Source organism: Herpailurus yagouaroundi, unplaced genomic scaffold, assembly GCF_014898765.1.
Source record: "Herpailurus yagouaroundi ecotype Mexico unplaced genomic scaffold, PumYag 197, whole genome shotgun sequence".
NCBI lineage: Eukaryota > Metazoa > Chordata > Mammalia > Carnivora > Felidae > Herpailurus > Herpailurus yagouaroundi.
Window position 1 is genome coordinate 21,454,364 of NW_024412428.1, and position 25,037 is coordinate 21,479,400.

Sequence of the window (25,037 nt, forward strand, 5' to 3'; positions counted from 1 at the left end):
CCCCCCCCCAACATGCCTGCCTAAGAAAGCTCAAGGCTGTCAAGACAGTTCATGGTTTCTTGTAGCCAAAACCTGAAGATAAGCTCCTGACCTTCCTTCCTTAGAACAGTTACTAAAAAAGGGCTTACAATTGTGAATCTTTCTTCCATTCCTCTAAGATGTGTATTTATCTCCTACAACTCAAGAGTGCCCTTCTCAAGGTCCTCAAAGGCCTTCCTTTGAAAGTTAATCATCAGGAAGGGTAAGGCCTCTGTCTTCCAGTCTGTGGGAGGAGAGATCCTAACACTGATGATTCCCAGCTAGGACACATAGCTGGCCTCATAAACATTCACACTGACTCTTTGTAATTTTTCACTTGGGTTCCTCTCTTCTATCTCTACTCCCTCATTTGCCTTTAAAACACTAGTCACCCCAGCATAAACTGGAATAGAGCTCAGCTTTTTTCCTTAATATCAGTAGTTACTGCATAAAATGTTTTCATCACTTCAATGTCTGGTTTTGTTTATCTTTGACACTTGTTACCAAACTTCAGTAGTTATCAACATGTTGCCTATTTTACTTCTATTTTCCCCCCTCTTGCCCCACACTAAAACATGGGGTATTCTAAAGCAAATCCTAGACATTACATCTTTTACCTGAAATAATTCAGTATGTATGTCTAATAAATAAGGTTTTTAGGGGCATCTGGGTGGCTCAGTCGGTTAAACATCCAACTTCAGCCCAGGTCATGTTCTTACAGTTCGTGGGTTCAAGCCCTGCATTGGGCTCTGTGCTGACAGCTCAGGGCCTGGAGCCTGCTCCAGATTCTGTGTGTCTCTCTCTCTCTACTTCTTGCCCGCTCACACTCTCTCTCTCTCAAAAATAAACATTAAAAACAAACAAAATTTTTTTTCAAGTAAGGTTTTTAAAAGAACCTACAATCTCAGTGACCCATCTTCACATATCAGTGATTATCTTAAAATCTGAATCAGAACTCAAACAAGTCCCACACGTTGGATTTGATTCAGATGTCTTTTTGTCTCTAATCTTATAGCAGTGCCCCTCTCTCTTCATTTTATGACATTTATTTGTTGCAGTTGAATAAATGTGTCATTTGTCCTGTAGCATTTCCCACATTCTAGAATTTGGTTGATGCTTCCCTTGTGGTGGTGTCATTTAACTCATCCCTCTATCCCTCTATTTGGTAAATCAGTAGTCAGTTTTAGAAGCTTGATTAGATTCAAGTTCAATTTAGGCGGTGGGGGGCAGGGAGGACAGTGCTATAAATCTTTCACTTAATAGTTGAGTTATTCACTCATTAACATTATCCAGGTCAATGCTACTCAAGGTATGGTGGTGCCATCCCACAGTGGTTGGCTACCAATTCATAAGCACAAAAATATAAAGTTGTAAAAGTTTAGGAACTTTTACAGCAATTTAACACTGCTGCAACATTTCATTGTATTTTATGAGTATTCATCCTCAATAAATTTGAAGTTTAAAACAAAACAAAACACCTGTTCTTACCACAATTAGTTTAACAGCACTGGCCTAAGGTCACTGTTTCTTTGGGAAAGAGGGGGAAGTTGTAAAAATAACAATCTTCTAATTCTACCATTTCTACTGCAGTTTTTGGCTGGAATTCTTTGATAAAGAGGAAATTTTCCTCATCAACTCTTGGGTTATCTGAAATACAGTTAATATAGGAAAGGCAGGATAAATGCTTGATTCTTTCTCTTTAATTACTAGTGCTCAGAATGGTGAGTTGTATCCTAGCAACTACCAAAGTGACTGATTTTTAAATTTTGTTTAATGTTTATTTACTTTTGAGAGAGAGAGAGAAAGAGAGAGCGTGAGCAGGTGAAGGGCAGAGAGAGAGGGAGACAGAATCCGAAGCAAGCGCCAGGCTTCACGCTCCCAGCACAGAGCCCAACGTGGGGCTTGAACTCATGAACTGTGAGACCATGACCTGAGCCGGAAGTCGAACATTTAACCAACTGAGCCACCCAGGCACCCCCAGTGACTTTTAAAATGTTATTTTTAAAATTTTAAATGGGTTCTTAAGTATTTAATGTGTTTAAATCAATCACAGTGATTATTCCTTTTGATATCCAAATTGTGCCATTTTTTGGTCAGTGGGAGCTCTTTCAAGTTTGCTCCTATCTTTCTAACACACTTGGTAGTCTTTGATAGCCTTCTTGCTTTCTGTCACAAGATGCCCCAGGTCTGGAGTTAGCCATTTCTCCAAAGGACAATGGTTCCACTTAATGAGCAATAACATTTAGAGACCACAATCATGGCACTAGGAGGTACACACATTTTAACCAATACAGGCTAACCAAACCGATTCTCAAAAAGGCCGGATCAATTTATACAGTATGAGTGTTGATCAATTGATTATTCTAAAAATTTTAACCGATTTGATAAATGAAAAACAGTACTTTATTACCTCCTTAATGTTTTTCTCTAGGAATAGAGAGATTGAACATAATTTCATGTTTACTGGTTTTTCCCTTATGGTTAACTGTCTGTTCATATGCTTTCTCCAATTTCCTATCAGGGGTTTGTTTGTTCATTCACTTATTCATTCTTCCACCAGATTTTTTGAGTGCCTGCTATGCACCAGATGCTACAGAAGTAATGATGAAAAGCTCTGTGATCTCAAGGAGTTTACGTTCTAGACAAAGAACTAAGTATATATAATAAAGTGTAAATAATGTAATGAGTAAATTGGTGATACATAATGTCATGGGAAGACATCTAATCTTTATTATTACTATGATTATTTTTTAGGATTCTAATTTTTAATTAATTAATTTTTCCATGAATTGGGAGTCCAGTTTCATCTGGAATTTATTCTGATGTGCCATGAAGATCTAACTTAAATTTTCTAAATAATATCCAATTGTTCCAGAGTCATTTACTGAATAACAAGTCTTTCTTTTACTGGATGACTTCTGACTTACTGACTTAACAATACCCCACATTCTTACAAATACATAAAAATGTTATTTTTTTCTATGCTTATTTGGTCTCTTGATGCAATTGTTAATTCTTCTACCAATGTGTTTTTTTTTTCCTATAAGTTGACTCTTGATTTTGGCTCAGGTCATGATCTCAGTTTCGTGAATTAGAGCCTCTCAATGGGCTTTGCACTGACCTAGAGGAGCCTGCTTAGGATTCTCCCTCTCTCTCTCTCTCTCTCTCCCTGCCCCTGCCCCCACTTGCACTTGCTCTTGCTCTCTCTCTAAATAAATAAATAAACTTAAACAAAATAAATAAATAAAAGAATAAACCAACTCTTGCATTTATGTTTGAAATAAAAATTTTAATGAAATAAATAGAAAATGAGAGAGTTTTGGTGGTAATTTATATGAAAAAGAATCTTGTATTTTAGTGATTTAAAGTGATTGAACTTGTTTTTACAAGGTAATGAAATTTTGTAGATCAGAAGACCAGAATTTCTGGCTTTCTCTGAGAGTATTTTTTTTTTTAATTTTTTTTAACGTTTATTTATTTTTGAGACAGAGAGAGACAGAGCATGAACGGGGGAAGGGCAGAGAGAGAGGGACACAGAATCGGAAGCAGGCTCCAGGCTCTGAGCCATCAGCCCAGAGCCTGACGCGGGGCTCGAACTCACAGACTGCGAGATCGTGACCTAAGCTGAAGTCGGATGCTTAACCGACCGAGCCACCCAGGCACCCCCTCTGAGAGTATTTTAAAATAAGTATCAAACGGGGCGCCTGGGTGGCTCAGTCATTGAGCATCCGACTTTAGCTCGGGTCATGATCTCACAGCTCATGAGTTCGAGCCCCGCATCAGGCTCTGTGCTGACAGCTCGGAGCTTGGAACCTGCTTTGGATCCTGTGTCTCGCTCTCTCTCTGCCCCTAACTCACTCACATTCTATCTCTGTCTCTGTCAAAAATAAATAAACATTAAAAAATTAAAAAAATAAAATAAAATAAGTATCAAACTGTAATGACATCTCTAGTATTTGCAAATGCAAATCATATGCAAAATAGTCAATCTGTAACACTCATAAACCCTAAAAAAACAACAAAAAGAATTCTAGGGGAGCCTGGGTGGCTCAGCTGGTTAAGTGTCCAACTTGTGATTTTGACTCAAGTCACGATCTCATGGTTTGTGAGAGTGAACTCTGCACCAGGTTCCGTGCTGGCATCGCAACCTGTTTGGAATTCTCTCTACCTCACTCCCTCCCTCTCTGCCCCTCCCCTGCTCATGCTGTCTTTCCCTCTCAAAATAAATAAGCATAAAAAAAAAAATTCTACACTGACAATTTTTTTTTTTGTCAATTTAATATGTAGCTGAAAAGACAAAATAAGGCAATTAACTTAAGAACTTTCTTTATAAAGACACTTTTGTTTTTGAAATTGTTCCCTGGTGTAGCACAAAATACTTTCAGGAACTTCCTTTAAACTACTTCTTAAAGGTTTTAGTATAGGTGTTACCTCCTAAAAATAAAGATTACGTGTCACAATGTCAGATTTCCTTTCATACGATTCTACTTTATTCTAAGGAATCTTTACTGAAATGGTAAAAGGAGAAAGAAACACTCAGAAAAATTTAGCCTATTCTCCTAAGTAATTTAGAGCCATTTAAGTATTTGAAAAGCTGAACTGGTACTGAAAGAAATACTGTTTGGGGCACCTGGGTGGCTCAGGTGGTTGAGCATCTGACTCTTGATTTCAACTCAGGTCATTTCATGGTTCATGTATCCCTCTCTTTCTCAAAATAAATAAACTTAAAAAAAAAAAATACTGTTACCCTCCACTTTAAAAGAAATAATCTAGGACTGCTGGTTCAGGCAGTAGTGCATGTGACTTTTGATCTCAGGGCTGAGTTTAAGCCCCACATTGGGAGTAGAGATTACTTAAAAATAAAATCCTTAAAAAAAAATACTCCAGGAAAAATAATTTTTTAGTTAAAAAAATTGCCAACTTGGTAGCTTTTAGTATATTAATAACATACACAAAGACATCTTTTTTTTTTTTTTTTTTTTAAAGTAGGCTTCAGGTCCAACACGGGGCTTGAACTCTTGATCCTGAGATCAAGACGTGAACTGAGATGATTCGAGTCAGATGCTCAACCAACTGAGCCCCCACGTGCCCCTATACACAAAGACATCTTAAGCTAAATTTTATTCAAAGACTTGATTACCTAGGGATGTTAACAAGTAAATACCTTGTTAAGAGACTCATGAACCTTTATCCTACATAAAATACTAAAATTTATGACTTTTTAAGTTGATGGGAAAAATTTTTTTTATATATTTTATCTATTCTTATGTCAAATGATTAGAAAGAATAATTGTCTTTCTGGAAATGAAAGCATTGACAACATAAAAAAAATTTAACCTATATACATACAGAAATGTACAGTCTTCTGGAAAGGAGTCTTCATATGATGTAGAAGGCAATGAACCTGATTTGTTTTCCTGTTCATTCTGGTTCACCGATGTATGATCTACATGAAAAAAATACAAACACGAGTATTAAGTATATCAAGTTAAGAATCATTTACTCTAATATCTAAATAATATCTTTATTGATTAGAGATACATGGCGCCCTTAAATCTGCAAACATATGAAAATATCAAGATTAAATTAAAAAATCAGGTGTGAATATTTTCAAAAATATTGACAAAATAAGATATGATCAAGTAAAAGACTTAAGGTAGAAGATACTTCTACTGGAGAAAATCTAGTTTGCCCTGAACTTTATTTGAATTTTAATCAACCTTTAAGGTAAACATCAAGTATCCTTATTTCTGCCTGTATTTTATAGAAAAATAACATAGCTCGTACTACAAAAGGTCACAAAATGGAAAATTTATGTTATCTTTTGCTTTCTCATTGTTCCCACTGCTATCTATATTTTTGGAGGGTGGGGTATTTGGGTACCTCTTTTTGTACTTCCACTTGTCTTTTCATATTACTTAGTCTTTCCTATATCTTTCTTCACTTAATTTCTTTTTATTTAAAAAAAAATTTTTTTAACATTTACTCATTTTTGAGACAGACAGAGTGTAAGTGGGGGAGGGGCAGAGAGAGAGAGAGAGAGAGAGAGAGAGACAGAGACAGAGACAGAGACAGAGACATACAGACAGACAGAATCCGATGCAGGTTCCAGGCTCAGAGCTGTCAGCACAGAGCCCAACACAGGGCTTGAGCCCATGAACTGCAAGATCAGGACCTGAGCTTAAGCCAGATGCTTAACCAACTGAGCCACCCAGGTGCTCCTGCATTTAATTTCATCCTCTAACTTGTGTTTTTTCTACTTCATCTATTTTTACTCTCTAACATGACTACAATAATAGAAGTAAGCTGTGTGAAAAAAGTTACGGATTCCCTGTTCTTATTTTGAAAAATGGTTATGTAGAATATTCTATGTTTGGTTTAAAGATATTTTTTAAACATGTTTTTTCCTATGCATTGAGGATCTTTAAGAAAAAAAGGGATTCTCATCTTGCTTCAGGTTATTAACTTACATTGGTCTTTTACTGCAGATCAATCTTATTAAGAAGAAAAAGTTTGGGGCACCTGGGTGACTCAGTTGGTAAAGTGTCCAACTCTTGGTTTCAGCTCAGGTCATGAATTCACAGTTCATGGGCTCAAGTCCCTCATAGGGCTTTGTGCTGGCAGCAGGGAGCCTCCTTGGGATTCTCCCTCTGTCACTCTCCCTCTGCCTCTTCCTTGCTCACACTCTCTCTCAAAATAAACAAACATTAAAAAAAAAAAGGAAAAAACTTTAAGTAAATAAAAGAGTAGTTTAAGTTATAACATGAGGCTACTACTTGGCTATCTGGAAAACAATTATCCCTCTTTAATTATCAAGATAAAGAAAGGTTTAAAATCTGATAGTTGAAAAGAGCTATAATACCTGATTAAAATTAAGTTTTACAAATTAAGCATTTCTGATTTTTCCCAACTAATTTCTTTGCATAAATCATAAAAATCCATACTAACAAATATGAATAGAATAAATGTATATAAACATAATTAAAAATAAAACTTACTGAAACATGGAGATTTTATTTATTTTGAGAGAGAGAGAGAACAAACCAGCAAGGAGGGGCAGAGAGAGATGGGGACAGAGAATCTGAAGCGGGCTCTGTGTTAACAGCAGAGAACCTGATGCGAGGCTTGAACTCAAGTACCATGAGATCGTGACCTGAGCCAAAATCAGATGTTTAACCGACTAAGCCACCCAGGAGCCCCCAAACGTGGAGATTTTAAAATTAATCATCAGATAAGGGAGGAAAGGGGAAATAATAACTCCTGTCAAGAAAACAGTATCCAATCCTTTGTTTGGGGACATAGCACATATTTACAGTTAGACACAAAGAAAATAAAGGTAATCAGTGGTTTAGGACTCAAGTTGGGATATGGGATACCTTGTTTTGACCTTAACATGAAGTCCTTTTGTCTTTCCCCGTTTCAATGTTTTTTAAAAAGTAAATACTAACATGAAACTTTATTACTAGAAAGTTTTTAATCTTTGTTTTGCCAACAATGTCAATTACATAACTCCCCAATTCCCTACTTACAAATATTGCTCTATACCACTGGCAAATATATACTTTTGATAAATTCATTACATTTCAGAGGAACTATATAAAAATACAAAATTGTAATATTCAATATTTCTATTGATAAAATTATCACAAAAAAACCAAAACCCAATTTACTTTGTTAGCGAGAAATAAATTGTTTTAGAATTAGTTCCTCTTTCCACCTCCTGCATTTAAAAGCCTCTTCTTGCAAAACTAGTGTGATCTCTCAAGTATGTTGATTCCAAGTGCTACTGAAAGATACTGAGTAAGGTTGTTTTCTTAAAGAAACTACTCTTGGGGCGCCTGGGTAGCTCAGTCGGTTAAGCGTCCGACTTCAGCTCAGGTCATGATCTCGCGGTTCGTGGGTTCGAGCCTCGCGTCGGGCTCTGTGCTGACAGCTCAGAGCCTGGAGCCTGCTTCAGATTCTGTGTCTCCCTCTCTCTCTGACCCTCCCCCGTTCATGCTCTGTCTCTCTCTGTCTCAAAAATAAATAAACATAAAAAAAAAAAAAGAAACTACTTTTCTAAAACTATACATTAGCTACTGAAATTGAGAATACTTTTGAATAAGAAAAAGGTTTCTTTAAAATAGACTCATGATGCTAGGGTATATTTTCAGAGATTTAAAACCTTAAGACCCCAAATTATGTAAGTTAAAATTATTATAATTTGTTAAGAATATTTAGCAGCATTAAAATCCAGTAAAGTACCTTCTCAATATTTTAGGAAATTTGAGATAGACTAAGATTTATAGGAGAGTGATTCTGATAAAACAACTTTTTAATTTTATTTTCCTAGTTCTGGTACAGTATCTTTGATCAATTCCTCCGAAACCTAATTTGTTTAGAGTCTGCAAGACTAATGGTCTAATAATCTAGAAATAAAAAAATTTTACACTAACTTATCTATGCCAGAATATACCTTTCTAGTATTGTTTTTCACACAAGGTGGGTTTACAGTAGTCTGGGGTCTTAGAATTTTTTGAAGAAGAGACACATTTGTTCATTTCCTAAGAGGCTTAGAAGAGTGTGCATTTCCTATCGCTAGATGGGTAGGACTTTTTATTTAATAGGGACACTGATTTATATAATTTACCAGTACAGGTCTTACATTTTATATTAAATTATCTTTAGGTAATCTCACATAATCTGAACTCAATTAAGCCTGCATCAAGTCAAGAAAATAACAGAATACTCAAAATTGGGATTATTAATGCACATACCCTTTATCAATGTTGAATTGTTACTTATGGTTGCTTCATTCACTAGAATCATTGCTTGGATGTATTCTGTTAAGGAAAGGAAAAATGCATGAAAACCAGCAGCAGCAGCATCATTTTCATTGTGCCAGCTACTGTGCTAAATAATTTATGTACTTTATCTTAATCTTCATTAACTCCTCTGAGAGATTATGATTACCTGCATTAGAAACAGAAATTGAAGCTTAGGAGTTAAACTATTTATTCCAGGTCATTCAGCTAGGAGTTGTTAGAACTGGATTCAAAACTAGATATATCTGACTCATGAAGGAATGAGAAGGAACATTAAAATGAAAAACAGCGCTACTGTTTGGACAAGCAAACAAAAGATTAATGTCATAAAAACATCCACAAAGTATTAAGAAGAGTCCAAATGAAAATTTGCTTGAATATCTTATGTCCTGAAGGAAAGAAGTAAATTTCTACCTAAAAGTCTTCTGTTCTACGACCAACCAGGGTTGAAAACAAAGAAACAGAAAAAATACAAACTTGGCTGACGGAACTGACTGCTGAAATAGAAGGCAAGTTCTGATTAAAGCAGGCAAAATATCGTTACATGTACTTTCGCATTCTTAAAAAACATTAGGTGTCTCTGAGTAACGGGGTGGTGGATAATTTTTCTTATATTTTTCTACTGGTACTAAACGTTGTACAATGAGCAGATATTACTTTTGCAATACCCATCACCCCTCAAAAAGAGATATAAAGAGAAAGCAAAGATAAAATGTGGGGAAAACAAGGGAGCCTGACAGAAAAAGAGATAAACTCAGTAGCTAACATTCAAAGTAATCATTTTCACCCACTTTTACAAAATGTCTATGGCATATGGCAAAAGCGTGTTTTTGTCAAAGCAGAGTACAAACACACACAAAGCAAACAGAACTGATAGGCTCTTAGATAACAAAAGAAACATAGTGGAAACAGCACTGTATTATACTGCCAGTGGGTAACATTTAACATTAAATGTATTAAAAGTTTTTTGTGCTTCATACCTTTATTTGTGGCAGACCCATCTTTAATCTTTTGTTTCAGTGATTGTAACACATTTTGCACTTGTTCAAAGATGGAGTCCACTTTTCCATCATCTTCCAGCTCCATCCAGAAAGTTTTTGCATCACCTATAATAAAAGTGAATAGCTTAAGAGCTCAATTAAAATAGACTGTAATTTCCCCAAGGCATATGTTATAGAGAATCCACGTGGTTTCTAAATAATGTCAAGATTTAATTGGTCTATTTTTTTCCTTGAGGAAAAAGATTTTTATCACTGTTTCTTTATAAAGAATAGCAAAGAATATGACCTAAATATCTTACTCATTTCTGCTAACATAAAAATATGTTGAAAACTTTAATGGTACTATTTCTGGTGTCCCTGGAAAACAGAAGGAATGGCTTCATTCTAGGCTGGTGGTAGATGTACGTATAAGCATTTTAAAAGTTTCAGAGATATAACCTCCACTGAGTACAGAAATGGTTTTAGAATGAAACATCTCAAGAATTGGTGAAGTAACTAAATGTCTAACAATAACGTTTTAAAATGTCTTTTATAATTTTTAAATAATTATATGAAGCCAAAATAATGTTTATACTTTTTATAGATAGCTATATAGATGAGCCAATATTTCATATGCCCAGCAAATGAACACCTTAGTCATAAATTCCTAGAGAGAGGTGCCTGGCTGGCTCAGTTGGTAGAGCATGCAACTCTTGATCATGGGGTTGTGAGTTCAAGCTGCATGTTGGGGGTAGAGTTTACATAAAAAAAAAATTTCCTAGAGGAAATAATTCTTTGAAAGCTGAACACAGAAATATGAGAAATACAATTAAACTGGCAAAAGCCAAATCTCACACCCACACCACGTTTAAAAGTAACAAAAATACCTAAAATGTTAAAATTTATTTGTTAAAATGTTAAATGTAAAAACATATAAAATGTTCAAAATTAACAGGGCCTTAAAGAACAGAGAGACATGATTACTGCACTTTAGAAAGGTCACTTGAGAAGCCATTAGGAGGATTAATAAACAGAGAGCCTAGTAAGCTTACAAAAAATATATTTTCCTTAATAAAAATTAAACCTACATCTCTAGGTTCAGCAGTGGGGTGAGAATAGTCATAAAGGCTTAGGCCTCATAGTCCCAAATCTCCCTGGCAAAGTCACCTTACCCAAAGGGGATCTCTGGCTAATTAGGGATGCTGCCACCATCGCAGTCTCAGAAGGAGTGTTGTTTCCCTGTTAACACTTTGGCCTGATGCCTCCAAGACCAAGCCTACTTTTAACTCCCCATAGGACAGCTGAGACAAGATTTTAAACAAATGCAATGTGAGAGGACACAAAGGATGAAGAAAGAGGTATTAGAGGCAGGAGAAGCCATGCCATGGAGAACCTTTCACTTGAGTTTTATACAAAAGCCTATGGGAGCCACTCAAAAGGTTTAAGCATCTTATATGTGATTAGTTTCTTAAAAGGTCACTCAGGTGGCAGGGGAAAGAGGGAGGAGTCAAGAGTGATTTCTGTTTTTGACTTGGGCAACCATATGCACAGTAATAGTATTCATTGAGATAGGGAATAAAGACAGAAGACAAGTGAGAAATTTAAGTAGGGCAAGTATACTGGGTATACAGGCTCCAGAGTAAGATCTGGTCCAGTTATACGAATTCTGGAGTAAATGGTACACAAATGCTTGAGTAGATGTAATTAAGGACAATGTATACAATGAGAAGAGGGTTTTTTTTTTTTAATGTTTACTTATATTCCAGAGAGACAGAGAGACAGAACATGAGTGGGGGAGGGGCAAAGAGAGAGGGAGACACGGAATCCGAAGCAGGCTGCAGGCTCTGAGTTGTCAGCACAGAGCCTGACATGGGGCTCAAACCCACAAACTGTGAGATCATGACCTGAGCTGAAGTCAGACGCTTAACTGACTGAGCCACCCAGGCGCCCCGAGAAGAGGATTTTCTATATATAAAGCATAAGTATAAGAAAAAAGAATCAGGGAGATCAAGAAGGAGCCAACAGGTGGAAGGAAAACCCAGGAGAATAGCATATCAGGAGTCAGTGGAAGAACAGAAGTGGTGATTAACAATCTGGGCTTTGGAGTTCAGATGCATTTGTGTTTGAATCCCAGCACTAGCAGTCATTAAGCTGTGTGACCACATCTATAAAATGGGAATAGTGATAGCATCTAGCTCGCGGAGTTGATGTGCAGATAAGCATGTGGCCTTTATCGAGAAATTATTGTAATTTAACAGGGGACATAGTCTTAAGCACAAGAAATTAATCTCTACTTGTGGAACTTTAGATATCATTTAGCTAAGAGGGAAAAGTATCTTGTGAAGGACCTTCCCAGAATCCTTAAAATCATTTTTTCACTGAGAGATCATCAACAAAAATCACTGCTTTTAGACTAAACTATTCATGAAAGCACTTAATTGGTTGTTACTATGTTTCTTTTCATGAATGAGTTAATACTCCACACTAGGGATTTATCTTTATCTGAGGTGGACATCTAGACGGAAAGGATTTTGAAAGATATTTAGAAATAGCTTCTAGTAGCATTATAATCTTCTGGAATCATCTACAACTCTCACCTGGCCTGAGAAAGCCAGCAGCATCACTGCTTCTTAGTGATGTTGAAAAGACCACAATTAGGATTCATCTGAATTTGTTTTCCAGTGACTATCATTTAAAACTGTGTTCAAAATGTCAATTCATGATACCAAGTTATTCTGATAGGAAATACTTAAATTATCTGAAAAGTGAACAGGGTAAATTATTAGTTTTAGAATGGATTAATGGACACTGGAAATAGAATTTAAGAAAACAAAGCCAATCAGAAAATACTGAAACTGTCTGCTTGTATAATAAACAAAAGTAATTTAGAAATTCATATTTATTTATTCTGGGTTTTTGATATTGTTCTTTATGGTATCATTACTTCATATGGCTAGTTTTAATTCTCATTTAAATGGTTCTTATTCCTCATGTCTTCCCTCTTGATCATTTTTGTCTTCTCAGTATGGGAATTTTTAACCACAGTAATATTAAGAAAAAAAAAGGTAACTGATTTATCTGAAAAATGAGATTAACAGATCCAGTTAATAACTTTTTTGAAGAGGCTAAATGAATATCACATGGAGAAATAATTGAGTCATTTCATTTCAACTGTATGCCATCTAGATGTTTACCACAATGTAAATAATTTTGGTTTCTTGCTCCTTTTCTTTGTACTATATGTATGTTTGAGATTATAATCTAATACTGTAAATATTTCAGTCTATTGCACTAGAAAACACTTACAAGGAATAAATCCTTGAATTGAAAATCAAATCAGTATACTAATATTGCTACTTGCCTGTAGAAATGAAGAATACCATCTCATTATTCTACTGTTTGTCCTAACTTGCTCCCTTAGCTAGATATGACTATTGCAGGGACATAATCACTAAGTGGGAAGTATAGTTGCTTTGGAAAGAAGAAAGACAAATTATATAGTTACATTATATTGTGTCTCTCAATCTCCCTTGACATACACTGTCTATGTAAAAAGGCAATACTCAAGAATCACAGCTAGATGAATTATTTGCTAGACACCTGTTTTTGGAGTATTAACGAAGTACACCGATATTAGGATATACACACACACACACACACACACACACACACACACACACACACACACACACATATATCCATCCCTACACACACACACACACATCCCTGGAGGTGCTTCAAGGCATTGGTCTAGAGGATCTCTATGATGTCTTTGAGTCTGTGATTAGCAAAGTGTGATCTATGAGCCCTTGGGGTCCCCAAATCCTTTCAGAGAATATGCTAGGTCAAATTATTTTAATAGTAATACTAAGACATTATTTGCTCTTGGTCGGCCACTTAACCGATTGAGCTACCCAGGCACCTCTGCAAGTACACTTTCTAATTTAGAGATTTTTAAGTATCTTGTAGATGAAGTGCATACACTTACCCATTCTTTTTCAGACACTTCATGGCTTAAATTTTAGAGTCAGTTTAGAGTTCCCCATACTGGCGTTTTCTTTTCTTTTCTTTCCTTTTTTTTTAAGTTTATTTGTTTTGAGAGAAAGAAGGGTGCAAGCATGTGAAGGGCAGAGAGAGAGAGAGGGAGAGAGAGAATCCCAAGCATGCTTCGTGCCATCGGCATGAGCTTGAAGCGGGGCTGTACCTCATGAACCCTGAGATCATGACCTGAGCCGAAACCAAAAGATGACACTTAACTGACTGAGCCACCCGAGCACCCATGGAGCTTTATTTTCAAGTTGTGTTGAATATGTATGTGAATTTTTATAACGTTGGCATTATTCCATTGAATCTTACAGTTAATCTTATTATATCTATTTATTGATATAGAATATTTACTTATATATTCTACAATGCTTTTCAATGGAGTTTTAAAGGATTTAAGGAGTTGGGGCGCCTGCGTGGCCCAGCCAGTTGAGCATCTGCCTTCAGCTCAGGTCATGATCTCATGGTCTGTGGGTTCAAGCCCCATGTTAGGCTCTGTGTTGACAGCTCAAAGCCCAGAGCCTGCTTTGGATTCTGTGTCTCCCCCTCTCTCTGCCCCTCCCCTGCTCCCACTCTGTCTCTATCAAAAATGAATAAATGTTAAAAAGTTAATGAATAGGGGCGCCTGGGTGGCGCAGTCGGTTAAGCGTCTGACTTCAGCCAGGTCACGATCTCACGGTCTGTGAGTTCGAGCCCCGCGTCGGGCTCTGGGCTGATGGCTCAGAGCCTGGAGCCTGTTTCCAATTCTGTGTCTCCCTCTCTCTCTGCCCCTCCCCCGTTCATGCTCTGTCTCTCTCTGTCCCAAAAATAAATAAACGTTGAAAAAAAAATTAAAAAAAAAGTTAATGAATAAAAAAAAGACATTATTTGCTCTCTTTTTTTTTCTAGAATGACTTTAACTGATGGTACAAAAGCATTGGTGAGTAAAAGTCAGTATGTCTTAGCATGAATCAAGGGGATGGCACCAAGCTACCAGTAAATTTTCTAGTATAGTACCAGTATATTTTTCACCATCAATTTCACTTAAGAATATCCTTAATAAAGCAATATAAATGGTTACCACAGTACAATGGCTGTCTCAAGCAAAAGCACTAGTGAGACTGTTTGAATTACAGGCCAAACCAGCTAATTTTTTTCATGGAAAACTATTTTTACTTAAAAGTACTAATAAAAATTATAGTATTTTTAGACTTGGGTGTTTAACACACATTTTCTTGAAAAAAAAACAAAAAAACAAAAAAACAAAGTGAGCCTACCACCTGAAGTTCAATATTGACAGCATTTGTTGCTAATGATAAAATTCACACTACCAAGTTAAAATTGGAAATTTGTAAACTTTACATGTGCTCTGGTAAGCCTGATAGCTTCTCAATAATTAGTCACTTTTCAAGGAAATGGGTAGCAATATTAACAAATGTGATTTTTTAATATTGTATGATGAAATGTGTCAATATCTGGAAAATCTGCATGATTCATTGAACCAATATTTTCCAAGTGGCCAATGTATATTATAAAATCATAAAACACCTATTCAATGTGCAATAGATTTTCTGTAACAGAGTGTTAAAAACCTCACAGATATGTGTTCAAATTTCACACTACAACTGACCTGGAAGGAGTAACTACTTGTTGAGTTTTATAGTTGTATCCAAAAAAAAAAGTCCACAATTAGCTGAAAGGCTATTAATACTCTTCCTTTTTTCAACTTTTTGTCTGCGTGAAGCTTCATTTTCTTTATACATTTCAACCAAAGCAACATATCACAATAGACTGAATGCAGAAGTACCTGTGACTCTATACTGATATAAATAAATGACTGAATAAATACATAAATGGGAGAAAGGAGCTAAATCTCCCTTGGAGAAGAATTCCAAATAATTAATGTAGATATTCCATTCTCAAAGATGGGGAGCATAATCCCCATTCCTTGAATATGAACTATATATGGGGATTTCCTATCAAAAGTACAGCAGGGAAGGAAAGGGAGAGAAAAAAGTAATTTACAGTGGAGAAACATAACACTATGTCTGACATAACACTATGTCAGCCAGGTGATCAAGCTCAGTATCAATGAGAGAGAAAGCATGTTGATATCATGTACTCTTGGCATAATGTGGTAAAAATGGCACTTTACCATTATGGTCTTCTTCCCAAAACTCGTAACCCCAGTCTAATCATGAGAAAAATAAATAAAACAATAATTCCAGTAGAGGGGTGTCCTACAAAATACTTAGATGCAAAATACTACAAAATAAAAAACAAGTCTGAGCAACTGTTATATCCAAGAGGACCCTATGGAGATATGACAAGTAAATACATGTGGGATACTGGAACAGAAAAAGACATCAGGTAACAACTAAGGAAATATGAATAAACTATGGACCTCAGTTAATAATAATGGTTCATTAATTGTAACAAATGTACCAGACAAAAATAAGATGTTAATCATCAGTAAAAGTGGATGTAGAAGATATGGGAACTTTCTGTACTATCCTCTCAATTTTTCTTTAAAAAGTAAATCTAAAAGTGTTCTTAAAAGTAAAGAATAATTTTACAAAAGTACATTAAAGAACTGACTTAGCTTTACAGATACACAATTATCGACTATCAAAATGTTGGCTACATGAGAATAAGTCCTAAATTCCTTCAAATGTAGAACCGTCACTTGCAGTGAAAAACCTTGAAAATTCCACAATTTGGCTAAATTAAGTAGTCTACATACTTTTAAACATAACATTTAACAATGGTTTTCCAAACCTACCATTTTTTTCTCCCATCTTTTGGTGTTGTTTCTAAACAAAAGTCTTCAAAATTAACTTTATCAATGGACTGAAATCACTTTGATAGGAGAATATAACTGGAATCCAACTGTGGTATCTATGAAATTTGTAGTTCTCAGAGAAAACACATCATTATGGCATTCTAAGCCCAATGTTCTTGGATACTTGAATTTTCAAATGTAACTGTGGTTGAAGAAACTTTGAAAAATGACCGCTAGTCCAACCTGATGACAAGTCCATGCAATTTCATCAAGCAAGTATTTATAGTCATATCAGATCATTGACAATATCTTTTTAAAAACAAAAACCAACTCCATCTTTTGGTCCATGGATGCATGAAACATTCTGTAAAGAAAACAACAAAGATTGGTATATATTTGTAAGGAATAAAATATATATAAGCAAAAAAAGACTGTTATAACAATGTCTCTATCTTTTAAAATAGCATAAACTATTATAGAAACAAGAATACATATTAACTGGAAAAATGTGTAAAATATCAAAATTATGAAATCACAGAGAAATTAAGTATCACCCATATTTAAAATACTGTCAATTAACATAAACTATACCCATTTTTTTACTTAATTTTTATTTTATTTTATTTTTTTTATGTTTATTTATTATTGAGAGACAGAGAGACAGAGCATAAGCATGGGAGGGGCAGAGACAGGAGGAGACACAGAATCAGAAGCAGGCTCCAGGCTCTGAGCTGTCAGCACAGAGCCCGACACAGGGCTTGAACTCATAAACCACGAGATTGTGACTGGAGCCAAAGTCGGACACTTAACCAACTGAGCCACCCAGGTGCCCCATTTACTTTTTTAACTTTTTAAATTTTTAATAAATACTTTATAAAAACTTTTAAAATGGGGATAATAGCACTAACTACCTCAAAGGCATGTTGTGAGGATAAGAGTTACTTAGAATGGTGCCTGGCACATACAAAGGACTCAATAAACACTAGCAATTATTATTATTCTTTCAGTATATATACTTTAAAAATAAATTTTGGATTTTAGTGTATACAATTTCTTAAAAATCTTCTACTGGTAACATATCTTGCACTTTTCCCCCTCGTTAATATTTTTCTATAATATGACTTTTAAGTGGCTGTATAATGTACTTTGGTCAATAAGCCACATATTATAGTACATTCAAAACTTTTAGTAATTAAATTTTAATAAATTATTAATTAGTACCGTAAATAAACCTCTATATTGGGGATTTAGATTATTTCCATTTTTTCAATATGATAAACACTGGAATATACTTTATGCATATCTCTGATTATTTCCTCAAGAATACACTTAGAGATGGAACTAATAGGTCAAAAAGTAATCAATAATTCTCAGTCTCAGGATATTAATCAACATATGATAAATTCTGCTCCCACTCCCACACCAAACCCAAATGTCAGATTTTTTAAAATTAAAAAATATAGTCATGCCAAAGACAAAAAGGGAATTTTCTATGGACCAAGTCTGTGAGACCTCCCTAGGGAAAAGAAACAGATGGGAAGCTGAAGAGATAATGCCAACCACCATCATAACACAACAAATCCTCTCACAGAAGATGAATGCACAACTCAGAGTCATCAAATACCCAAGGAAAGCTACACCATCAAAAAGAGACTTAACAAGCCCACCGAAAGATGGGCTTATCGTCAAGAGGAAAACAGAGCATCCTGAAAATAATTTTAAAACAAATGTTATTAAGGCACCTGGGTGACTCAGTTTGTTAAGCATCATGATCTCATGGCTTGGGAGTTTGAGCCCCACTTTGGGTTCTGTGCAAACAGCTAAGAGCTTGGAGCCTGCTTCAGATTCTGTCTTGGTCTGTCTGTCTGTCTCTCTCTCTCAAAAATAAACATTAAAGGGGCACCTGGGAGGCTCAGTCAGTTGAGCGTCTGACTTCAGCTCAGGTCATGATCTTGTAGTTCTTGAGTTAGAGCCCTGCATCTGGCTCTGTGCTGACAGCTCGCTCAGAGCCTAGAGCCTGGAGCCTGCTTCGGATTCTGTGTCTCCCCTCTCACTGCCCTTCCCCTGCTCACATTCTGTCTTTCACTCTCAAAAATAAACACAAAACAACTTTTTAAAAAATGTTAAAAAAATTAAATGTTATTGCATTTAACGTCCTCGAAGAGCTAAAGAAGGAAATCTCATCCATGAAATAACACAATTTTGAAAAATAACCAATTAGGTATCTTGGATATAAAAATAGTTGTTGAATAAACTCAATAGGTAATTGAATAACAGCATAAACTCAGATGAAGAGCCAGTAGTAAGCTGGAAGACTGAGTTGAGTAATTCACTCAGAACGCAGAGGAAATAAGAGGAATAAAACAGAGAGAATGAAGAAGAGGCAATAATGACCAAGAATTTCTCAAAACTGGAAAACATACAAACTCACTAAGGGTCCACTGGGTACCAAGCAGGATAAAATACACACTACTAGACAAACTGTGATAAACTTTAAAATATCAAGAATAAAGACAGTCTTAGAAGCTTCCAGAAAATCTAGATTATCTAAAAGAAACACATATCATACTGGTAATCAGACTTCTTACCAGAAATGTCAGAGGCAGTAAGTTAAGGCAAAATAAGTCTGAGCACAGAATGCCATTTCACCCAAGCTATACTTCAACAGAGAAGGTTAAAAAAAGAGACTTTTATAGACATTCAAAAAGCCAAATAGAGACTCTCTGAAAGAGATAAAGAAGTACCATAGTTGATTAAAAAAACTAACCTAGACTGAGGTATAAGAAGCAATAATGAGCAAATGACTAAAGCACATTAATGCTAAAGACAGATTAAAACTGGGTTTTAATAATAAGTGAAACAAAAATGATAGAAATAGCCATAGGAAGTTGTATTCTTTTGTAGAAGGGGGGTGGGAGGGGATCACTGCAAAAGTAGAGAAAGTAAAGTAGAAGCATGTCAAGTTCTTCTTCATAGGGAGAATATTAATACTAATTAAATTTGGATCTTGTTAGGAAAATATAAATTTAAGAACTATGCTGAAAATATAAAGGTAATATATATTTTTTATTTTTTTTAAATAAATTCAAGATGAGTCAAAGAATTTAAATAAAAAAATTTTTTTAATGTTTATTTACTTTTGAGAGTGTGCGCGTGAGTGTGCGTGCCTGTGTGTGTGTGTGTGTGTGTGTGTGTGTGTGTGTATGTGAGAGCAGGGCAGGGGCAGACAGAGAGGGAGACACAGAATTTGAAGCAGGCTTCAGGCTCTGAGCTGGCAGCACAGAGCCCAATGCGGGGCTCGAACTCACAAACTGCAAGATCATGACCTGAGTCTAAGTTGGGCGCTCAACTGACTGAGCCACGCAGGTACCCCTAGAGGTAATAATATATTTTAAAAAAACATGTAGAACATAGAAAACTTGGGGTCAACCTCAATTAGAAAATGGAAATGGGAGGGGCGCCTGGGTGGCTCAGTTGGTTGAGCGTCGAACTTCAGCTCATGATCTCATGACTCATGGGTTTGAGCCCCATGTTGGGCTCTGTGCTGACAGCTCAGAGCCTGGAGCCTGATTCAGATTCTGTGTCTCCTTCTCTCTCTGCCCCTTCCTGGCTCTCCCTCTCTCTCTCAAAAGTGACAAACATTAAAAAAAAAAAAAAAAAAAAAGAAAGAAAGAAATGGAGGGGCATCTGGGTGGCTCAGTCGGTTAAGCGTCTGACTTCAGCTCAGGTCATGATCTCCCAGTTTGTGGGTTCGAGTCCCGCATCTGGCTCTGTGCAAATAGCTCAGAGCCTGGAGCCTGCTTCAGATTCTGTGTCTCCCTCTCTCTCCTCCTCCCCCACTCACGCGCGCTCTCTCAAAAATAAACATTAAAAAAAATTTTTTTAAATAGAAATGGAAAAATAAGATATAAAAGACACAAAGAGAAGTACGGTAAATAAGAGGACAAGAAAAAGGCCAAATTGTTAATCACAAAAAAGGTGACTGTGTTAATCTTACTTACTAAAGGACTCTCAAACTGGATTGTAAGCAAAGCCTAGTTATGATATTTTAAAATAAGAGACCCACTTAAATTACACAAAATGTCATCAAAAGCTTGAAATAACACTATGTGAAAAAAGATATACCAGCAAATTTAAGAAATATTCTTATCAAACAAAATAGAATTTAATATGAAAACCAATAGAAGAGACAAAGAGAAATATTTTACACTGACAGAACAATTCACATGTGTATCTAACTGAAATTACTGACTTAATACCAAATAGGCTCAAGAAGCAGAAATCCCAGTTAGAGGCAAAAGTATAAAAAAAGCTAAAACAACAGTGAAAGATCTTACCAGAGCTACACACCACGTATCTCTACCTCATCCCCATTATACTAGGTCTGTTAAGTTTTATAGATATATTCTACAAAACTTTCAAGGAATGAATAATTTCTATCATATACGAACTGTTCCAGGGCAGGAAATATATGGGAAGCCACTTAACCTTTTCTTTTTTTTTTTTTTTACATTAGTATAACCTTGGCATGTAAGAAATTCAAGGTCAAAAGCACTTAGGGGTATAGAAGCAAATATAGTTAAGTAAAAATATACCCAGTAAAGTATATTACCCAAATAAAATTTATCCTAGGAATACCTAAAAAGTTTAACATTGGAAAGTTTATCAATGTAAATTCCTACATTATCACATGAATGGAAAAACCAACATCTGAGATGCAGAAAAGAAAAAAATTCAATGAAAGTCAGCAACTATTCTGGAGGCTGGGAGATGGGGGACTCTTAGCAAACTACCAATCAAAGAGAACTTCTTTAGGCCGATAAATACTCTCTACTAAAACCTAGCAAGGAACATCATACTTAATGATGAAACCTTAGAAGCATTTTTATTAAAGTTAGGCACAAGGATGAGGACACTTGCCACCACTGCTCTTATTCACTATTGTACTGATGTCTGTGACAAATGCATAAGATAAAAAAACACCTAAAGATTTTAAAGGAAAACAAGATCTACCTGTAGAATAAACAAAAACAAAATAAAGTTAAAAGACAAGGAAAGAGCTGAGAGAAAAGACTTGTAATCTATTTTAACAATAGTAAGAAAAAGGGTACATAGCCAGAGACATTGAAGAAAATTTTATTTATTTTTTTAATGTTATTTATTTTTGAGAGAGAGAGAGTGTGTGTGAGAAGGCAAGTGGCAGAGAGAAAGGGAGACAGAATCCAAAGCAGGCTCCAGGCCCTGAGCTGGTCAGCACAGAGCCTGATGCAGGGCTCGAGCTCATGAACCGTGAGATCATGACCTGAGCCAAAGTCGGAAGCTTAGCCGACTGAGTCACTCAGGTGCTCTGACACTGAAGAAATTTTTAAAAATTGTATAGGATATAATAAAGAACTCTTTAAACCATTAAGAAAAAGATGACTCAACAGAAAAATGGGTAATTCTTAAAATAAATTATAGAAATTTACATAAATTATAGGTTAATAAACATGAATAGGTACTGCAACCTTACTTAGTAATCAGAGAATGAAAACTTTTTTTAAAAAATGACTATTAATTTCACCCATCACATGGACAAAAAGAAGACAGTATCTCGTGTTGTTCTAAAAAAAAATTTTTTTAATGTTTATTTTTGAGAGAGAGTGAGAAAAAGAGATGGACAGAGTATGACCAGGGAAGGGGCAGAGAGAAAGAAGAGAATCAGAAGCAGGCTCCAGGTTCTGAACTGTCATCAGCTCCAGAGCCTGATGAGGGCCTCGAACCCACGAACCCTGAGATCATGACCTTAGCAGAAGTCAGACACTCAACTGACTGAGCCACCCAGGCACCCCATCGTGTTGGTCTAGACTGTAGGAAAATTGAACTTTCAAAACCTCTTTTGGGATGTGTAAATTAGAAGAGGTATTTTGAAGACAAATTTGTCAAGACCAATTAAAATTAAAAATGTTCATAACTTGGGGCGCCTGGGTGGCGCAGTCGGTTAAGCGTCCGACTTCAGCCAGGTCACGATCTCGCGGTCCGTGAGTTCGAGCCCCGCGTCGGGCTCTGGGCTGATGGCTCAGAGCCTGGAGCCTGTTTCCGATTCTGTGTCTCCCTCTCTCTCTGCCCCCGCCCCCCGTTCATGCTCTGTCTCTCTCTGTCCCAAAAATAAATAAACGTTGAAAAAAAAATTAAAAAAAAAAATGTTCATAACTTAAAACCAAGCAATCCCACTTTTAGGTATATATCCTTGAGAAATAGCACATGTACACAAGATAATACATACCAGGATTTCCCTGCGGCATTGTCTATAAGGTGAAAAACTGGGAACAACCAATGTCCATCAAAAAGAGAATGGCAAATAAAATGTGCTATATAGTACCTATCAAACAAGATATGACTTAATATAAAAAACCAGTAAGAGACAAAAATAAATATTTTACATTAACAGAACAATTCAGCCATACACTAAAACACTACCCAGCATGCATAAAAAATGAGGCATAAATTATAAGCTATAAATAACGTGTACAGACTTCAAAAACACTGTCAAATGAATAAAGCTACAAAATGATAGAGTGTGCCACTATCACCATTTTTGAAAAACTACAAATGCATACATGAACGTATAGAGAATATTAAGTATAAAAAAAGACTTGAAGGTTCTGCACCAAAGTGTTTAGTATGGGGTAGTGAAGGGAAACTCAGGGATTGTGCTATCTGTAAGGTTCTAATTTTGCAAAAGGAGAATGTTAATAGTGTACTTAATGTAAAACTTAAGTATAAAAGTCCGTTTTACAGGCTTTTGGAGCACACTGCCAAACTGCTCTCTAAAAAGGTTCTACCAACTCCTATTTCCACCTACAGTACACAAGCAGACTAATAGTTTTTTAAAGAAAAGCTCTCACCGCTGTTGTTCATACCCTGTGAAATTTTAAAAATTACTGAACAGTAAAGCATGTTTAGTGAAGAAAATTTGCAAAATATAAAACATAAAGAAGAAAAGTTAAATCACTCTATTTCGCTTCAACTTATGGTTGCCTTGGTTTTGAAAAACAGGCTGTTTATGAAACTGTGACCATTTCTTCTCTACTTCTCATTTCTTAATTACGATGACAGTAATAAAGTTTATTGAGTATAAACCATGTGTCAGGCACACTTCTACATACTTGACTTAATAATCTGCATAACAATCAGGAGAGAAAACCAGCATGCACGTTTTTGAAGAGGATGCTAAAGTGTGTCACATGGTGACAGCGACAAAAAATAAGGAAACAGGCAGGATGATTTCAGAGCCTGTTTTTTGTTTGTTTGTTTGTTTGATTATTCCACTCTACCTTTTGGAAGTTACCTCTTTGCCTCATACAGAACTCACTGCAGGTTTCCACATAATGAGGAGCACAGTTCATTAGCCACTGTTCCTTATTTTACTTAATGGGTAATTACTTATTGGGTTGTGGTTGATGAGAGTCAGGTGCCTTTAGGATCTGATCTCAATTACGTGATCTTGGACAAATGATTTCTACTTATTTAGGGCTCGTGTAAGTCTTACCTGTGAAATGGGTCAGTGGTTAAACCTTCATATTCTGCTTCTGGATTTTATACTGCAGTCCATTTTTCTGCAGTCCCTTTTACAGCCTCTGGTTCCCAGCTGCTTAGGAGTCACCTCACATTTAAGGTGTGCACTCGGAGACAGAAACTGAAACGGGGGTTGAGAACTCAAAATGCCCGCGGTCCCTTCTACAGCCTGGGACCGCAGGTGGGTAAAAGAAAAAAGGAGGTTGCAAGGGCTGGGGTCCGCTTGGCCGAGGGTTCCGCCGCGTTCCCAGGTCTCAGGCCAAAGGAGCTGTCAGGGGGCCATCCAAGGCCGTGCCTCGGCTCCACTGGCTCCACTGCTTTATTCCGCCCGCCAGACCTGAAGGCTGCGCTGGGCCCGCTCCGTTGGCGAGGCTGGGTTTCCCCGCGGGTCGGGCTCTTCTCCGACCCCACGCCACCAAATCCCACGACCCCAGATGCTCCCAGGCCAGGAAGTACTTCACCATTTACTAGACCTCACCTCTGCAACAACTGTCCCGCCTCGCCTCAGGCGGGGAAGGAGGACCGCCCAATCTCTTTCGTCCAGGCCTTCCTAACGCTAATCCTAAAAGGGAGGAGTCGTTCACCGAAAGCTCCCCCTACTCGGCCAGGAGCCCATTGGTTGGACACCCTACTGGGTCCACACCTCTGAGGATCCGCGCGCTTATCGCCGGCAGCGCGGCGGCGCCGAATCGCGCCGCCTCCCGATTGGCGGTCAGCGCTCTCGGCTTGTCTCGCGCTCTCTGGCTGGGCCAATGGGGATATCTGCAGTCGAGAGGCCAGCATCGTTGGAGTGGTGGCGCAGCTGTTTCCTCCGGTAGGTGTTCTGCTGCCATCTTGTGTGTGGCTAGGACTGGGCTTCTTGGAGGTTGGAAA

The 25,037-nt window shown here is 36.7% G+C and overlaps 2 protein-coding genes across 13 annotated transcripts in view; one reads left to right on the forward strand and one right to left on the reverse strand.

Annotated features, from left to right (window-relative positions):
* The window catches only part of SETDB2 (SET domain bifurcated histone lysine methyltransferase 2), a 90,154-nt gene extending 65,389 nt beyond the window's left edge, over positions 1 to 24,765 (reverse strand). For 3 of the 5 annotated variants that reach the window (XM_040448383.1, XM_040448380.1, XM_040448377.1), the window contains exons 1-6: positions 24,139 to 24,765; positions 22,873 to 22,968; positions 16,608 to 16,971; positions 9,803 to 9,928; positions 8,775 to 8,840; positions 5,368 to 5,464 (exon numbers count right to left, since the gene is read on the reverse strand). In XM_040448383.1, coding sequence (XP_040304317.1) covers positions 5,368 to 5,464; positions 8,775 to 8,840; positions 9,803 to 9,928; positions 16,608 to 16,623 — 305 coding nt within the window. In that variant the 5' untranslated portion in view covers positions 16,624 to 16,971; positions 22,873 to 22,968; positions 24,139 to 24,765. The remainder of the gene's footprint in view (positions 1 to 5,367; positions 5,465 to 8,774; positions 8,841 to 9,802; positions 9,929 to 16,607; positions 16,972 to 22,872; positions 22,969 to 24,138) is intronic. The other 2 variants (XM_040448378.1, XM_040448379.1) reach the window with 2 other exon arrangements.
* Positions 24,766 to 24,875: 110 nt separating this feature from the next.
* CAB39L (calcium binding protein 39 like) overlaps positions 24,876 to 25,037 on the forward strand; it is a 130,797-nt gene continuing 130,635 nt past the window's right edge. For 5 of the 8 annotated variants that reach the window (XM_040448393.1, XM_040448387.1, XM_040448384.1 and 2 more), the window contains exon 1: positions 24,876 to 24,978. The gene's annotated coding sequence lies outside the window, so the exon portion shown is untranslated. The remainder of the gene's footprint in view (positions 24,979 to 25,037) is intronic. The other 3 variants (XM_040448389.1, XM_040448392.1, XM_040448395.1) reach the window with 3 other exon arrangements.